Below are 4,830 nucleotides of genomic sequence, written 5' to 3'. Positions count from 1 at the left end.
GAAGGAGTGGCTTTACAACAACTCTGTGACTGTTCTTGAATGGCCCAGCCAGAGCCCTGACTTAAACCCCATTGAGCATCTCTGGAGAGACCTGAAAATGGCTGTCCACCAACGTTTACCATCCAACCTGACAGAACTGGAGAGGATCTGCAAGGAGGAATGGCAGAGGATCCCCAAATGCAGGTGTGAAAAACTTGTTGCATCATTCCCAAAAAGACTCATGGCTGTATTAGCTCAAAAGGGTGCTTCTACTAAATGCTGAGCAAAGGGTCTGAATACTTATGACCATGTGATATTTCAGTTTTTCTTTTTTAATAAATCTGCAAAAATGTCAAACATTCTGTGTTTTTCTGTCAATATGGGGTGCTGTGTGTACATTAATGAGGAAAAAAATGAACAAATGATTTTAGCATATGGCTGCAATATAACAAAGAGTGAAAAATTTAATTGGGTCTGAATACTTTCCGTACCCACTGTAACTTCTTTATTACTACTCTGGTATATTCTACTGAAATATAGCATGCAGAGTTGGAAAGTATATTATTAGTGGTAGTAGTCAGGAAGTGTGTGATGAAAATAAAACATCACATGCACAGGACACAGGTTTCATGCCAGAGGAAGAGCCATTGTTTTAAAGTACATAAGGTAATAAAAGAAAATATTAGACGTTCTGTTTTAATGTGGAAGAATAAGTAGGCAAAATGATTCAAGTTATAAGATTATGGATAGTTTTAAGTATTTATTGATTTAGTAGGTGAAAGAAGAACCTCGTGATGCAGTTTGTCCTCAATCTCCTCAATAGCAGCAATGTAGTCATGGTACTGTCTCAGCTCTTCTTCATAGCACAGGCAGTCATACCAGTAACGCAGCTCCTCGTATCTGAAAGGAGGAAATGACAAATGAGGAAAACGCTGAAAATCAAGCTCCTTTGAGTCAAAAGAAGGTGCTACAACAATTGTGGGTAAAACTAGGGGCTTTGTTGTTTACTCTGCATTTACCAATCAACATTTTTCACTGTCAATTTGAACAATTAACAAAGATCCTGTAAGGGTTTATCTACCCTCTCTGCTTTAATATAGCCGACTGTGTAATCTTACATTTTATCCAACAGGCTGTGACAATATTGCGATTTCAGCACAAAATGTTGCCTTTATCAATCAGCTCCTTGACAGCATACAGTATCACAACTGCAGCTGCTCTCCCGACAATCACCACCCTTCCCTCCAGCCCCCCACCTCTAATGATCTGTGAAAAGGATGTGCGTGGCCTCTTTAAAAAACAAACAAACAAAAAAAAAAAAAACCAAAGGATCACAAAGGTGGTGATCAGATGGCGTGACCCCCTCCTGCCAGAAAGTGTGTGCTGATCAGCCAGCCCCCATCTTCACACTTATCTTCAATAGGTCACTGGAGCTGTGGGAAGTCCCCTCCTGCTTCAAACGCTTGACCATCATCCCAGTCCCCAAGAAAACCTCCATCAGTGGACTGAACAACTACAGACCTGTCACCCTGACATCTGTAGTTATGAAGTCCTTTGAAAGACTGGCGTTGACCCACCTGAAGGACATCATAGACCCCAGTGCTGGACCCCTGCAGTTCACCTACCGGGCAAACAGGTCAGTGGACGATGCAGTGAACATGGCACTGCAGTACATCCTGCGACACCTAGACTCCCCAGGGACCTATGCACGGGCACTCTTTGTGGACTTCAGCTCTGCATTCAACACCATCATACCAGACATCCACTACTCCAAACTGACCCGGTCGTTAGACTCGTCTGTGATGGTGATGAGTCAGCCTACAGATGGGAGGTAGAACAGCTTGTCCTGTGGTGTAGTCACAACAACTTGGAGCTGAACAAGCTCAAAACAGTGGAGATGACAGTGGACTTCAGGAATGCCTGCCCACCTTACCCCCACTCACCATACTTGGCAGCACTGTATAATCACTGTATCAGCAGTAAAGTCCTACAAGTTCCTGTGCTCCACTATCTCCCAGGATCTGAAGTGGACGTCCAACATCAGGACCATCATCAAGAAGGTACAGCGCCAGCTCAGGACGTTTGACCTGCCCCAAGAGCTGCTGATACAGTTGTACAGAGGAATCATCGAGTCTGTTCTCTGCACCTCCATCACTGTCTGGTTTGGCTCAGCAACCAAACAGGACAAGTAGAGACTTCAGTGGATAGTCAGGACTGCAGAAAAGGTCATTGGTGCAAGCCTGCCCTCCATGGAGGACCTGTACACCTCACAGGTCAAAAGGAGGGCAGAGAAGATCACTGCAGAGTCCTCACACCCTGGACACAATCTGTTTGAACTCCTCCCCCCTGGACGGCGTTACAGGTCACTGTGTGCCAAAACAACCAGGCACAAGGACAGTTTCTCCCCCTGAGCTGTCACTTAACCCACGACAATATGACAATAACCCTCAGTGCAATACTGGTAAATACACATTATACAGATTCGTACAGGTCTCTTATAATTTATAAGTATTCCATTCTTATTCTATTTTTATCTAGTCTCCCAATGAACATTCCTTTGTCTGACTGCATTACTGCCTGTTTATTTTGTTATGGATGGAGTATGTTGGTATACTGTTTACTTCCCTTGCTGTTGCCTTGCATGGGGATATGTACATGCACATTGAAAGCTGGTGTACCAGAGACAAATTCCTGGTGTCCAGCACACCTGGCTAGCTGATTCTGAACCGTGCCTACGTTCAAAAGCAAAATTAAAATATACAATGTTTTAGGCTTAGAACTGATTTATGTATGCGTATATGCTTGTGGCAATCAACACTTCTTTAGGCGCTTTATTTCCTCTAGGTTTTTCTTTAAAATAATTTTAGTTGTATACTCCTTCACGTTACTTGTCGTGTATACTTCAGAGAGCTTACTTATATTTAAATGTGCTACACTACGTTAAATGCAATTCCCTTGTCTTAATCTCCGTTGTTTCCATTTATAGCAACAAAGCGTGCATGTGTGTAAGCCACCTATCGAAATCAAGCGGGTGGAGGTGGTGGCCCTGTTGGATCAGGCTGTCCCAGTACAGCAGCTCCTCATAAGCTTGGTGCTCATCCCACACCGGAGCTTCCGCGGTCGCCATACTATCGCCACTTCAGGACCGAAGCAACCACCTGTTTCAACATTAAAAACACACGTTAGCCTGCCAGCAATGGGTAAATAACTGGCTGCGTAAAACAAATCAAACTAAATATTAGGAATGAAAATAAGCTATCCACATGCGTGTTCGATTTGTAGCTAATGTTGGCTACTTTACAAGCTAACCATGTTACGGGCGAATTTGCTCAGCAGGTTGAGGCGGGTCGCCTGGTTGCGCGTTAATTAGAATGCAAACCAAATATACATACATACATACATACAGTGACCCAATAACCACACAATTTACCCTCACATCCTACGGGGAACGAAGGTATTGCAATAAAACTATGACAGCTATTTTGCTAATGCCTACACCATTGACCGTCCATGTTAGCCAGCATATCAGCGCTATTTTTATCCGTTTGCTGTAAGATGCCGATTTCGTAAATAGCCACTTACATCGATCTAAGTTCTGTTTTGTGCAAATACAGCTTTCCCTTGTCAGTGAGTGAATGAACAAGTCCTTGTGTGGTAATGTTGTTACCTTTGTGTTGCAATCCAAACGACAAGTCGCCGAAAGATGACGTCAGCAGAGGTCCTTTAAAAGTAAAATTTTGTTCCCAAACCCTGGAACGGGTAGGGGAAACTGGTTGGGGTTGGTTTAAGCATCACGCTGCCCGTAGAGTCTTAAAGATGTTACAGTATTGTTGGACCCAGTTCTTTTCACCACGTTAACTCTGAGAGACGAAGCAGTCCGAGTAACTTCAAAACAGTGCTGATCTATTCAATGAACACAGGTAAAATTAACATTACACGCTCAGGAGTCTTTGCACCTCCAACATGCACGCAGGCAGCTGATAGATGAAAAGCCCTGAACCATAACAGGCCTATACAATATATCACTTTTGGGCTAGCCCCATACTACTCAGGGACGCCAAACCGTGACGTCTCCGGTGCCAGCTGTGCAGCTGGCCATAGCAATAGTCAAAACATGAAGAAAATCAATGTGTGGTTTGTCTGTTGATTGTGTGGTGTATATCTAAAACAATCTGACATGACATCTAGTGACATGTCATGACACTAAGCATAAGAAAATATTGTGATTACACACGTCATAATAATAATAATAAACATTCTGTCTCCTAACAGTAATCAACTTTCTATCTAGTTATCCTTGAACATGAACAACCTGGAGTACCCTATGGGAATGACTAAGCATTTAACAGCCTGAGCTAGACATCCTGTCTACACTAAATATTTCTAATACATGAAGTGTCTAACCAATGTCTATCTGACTAAAAATACCTAACAGTATGAAAACATGCTTTCCATACTCTTAATGTGTGGTGTAATATGAGATGATCCTGTACTGGGACCATGTTTTGCTAGAAGATATTGGTCAGAATCAGAATTGGAATCTGTTTTATTGTCCAGGTGTGTCGGACACAGGAAGAATGTGACTCTGGTACATCGGCTCTCAATGTGTATGTACATATTCCCATGCAAGGGGCAAGTAAACATTAAACCAGCGTAAGGCTGTGTAAGATAACAAAAATAATAAGCAGTATTAACAAGCAACAACCAGGGCAAACTATGCAAAATAAGCAGTATAAACAGGCAGTAAACAATGCAGACAGACAAAGGAATGCTCATTGAAATGAGATAAATAGGAATAAAAACAGAGTACTTAAAACTAGAGACCTGTACGAATCTGTATAATCTGTAGAG

At 42.5% G+C, this 4,830-nt stretch overlaps 1 protein-coding gene across 4 annotated transcripts in view; it reads right to left on the bottom strand.

The window, feature by feature from the left end:
* LOC109957965 (interleukin enhancer-binding factor 3-like) overlaps window positions 1-3,794 on the bottom strand; it is a 14,065-nt gene extending 10,271 nt beyond the window's left edge. For 2 of the 4 annotated variants that reach the window (XM_020596227.1, XM_020596230.1), the window contains exons 1-3: window positions 3,562-3,636; window positions 2,994-3,137; window positions 768-879 (exon numbers count right to left, since the gene is read on the bottom strand). In XM_020596227.1, the coding sequence (XP_020451883.1) occupies window positions 768-879; window positions 2,994-3,106 (225 nt within the window). In that variant the 5' untranslated portion in view covers window positions 3,107-3,137; window positions 3,562-3,636. The other 2 variants (XM_020596228.1, XM_020596229.1) reach the window with 2 other exon arrangements.
* Between the last annotated feature and the right edge of the window lie 1,036 nt (window positions 3,795-4,830).

This window comes from Monopterus albus, unplaced genomic scaffold (genome assembly GCF_001952655.1).
Source record: "Monopterus albus unplaced genomic scaffold, M_albus_1.0 scaffold29.1, whole genome shotgun sequence".
Classification (NCBI taxonomy): Eukaryota; Metazoa; Chordata; class Actinopteri; order Synbranchiformes; family Synbranchidae; genus Monopterus; species Monopterus albus.
This window is presented reverse-complemented; position numbering and strand designations above follow the sequence as displayed.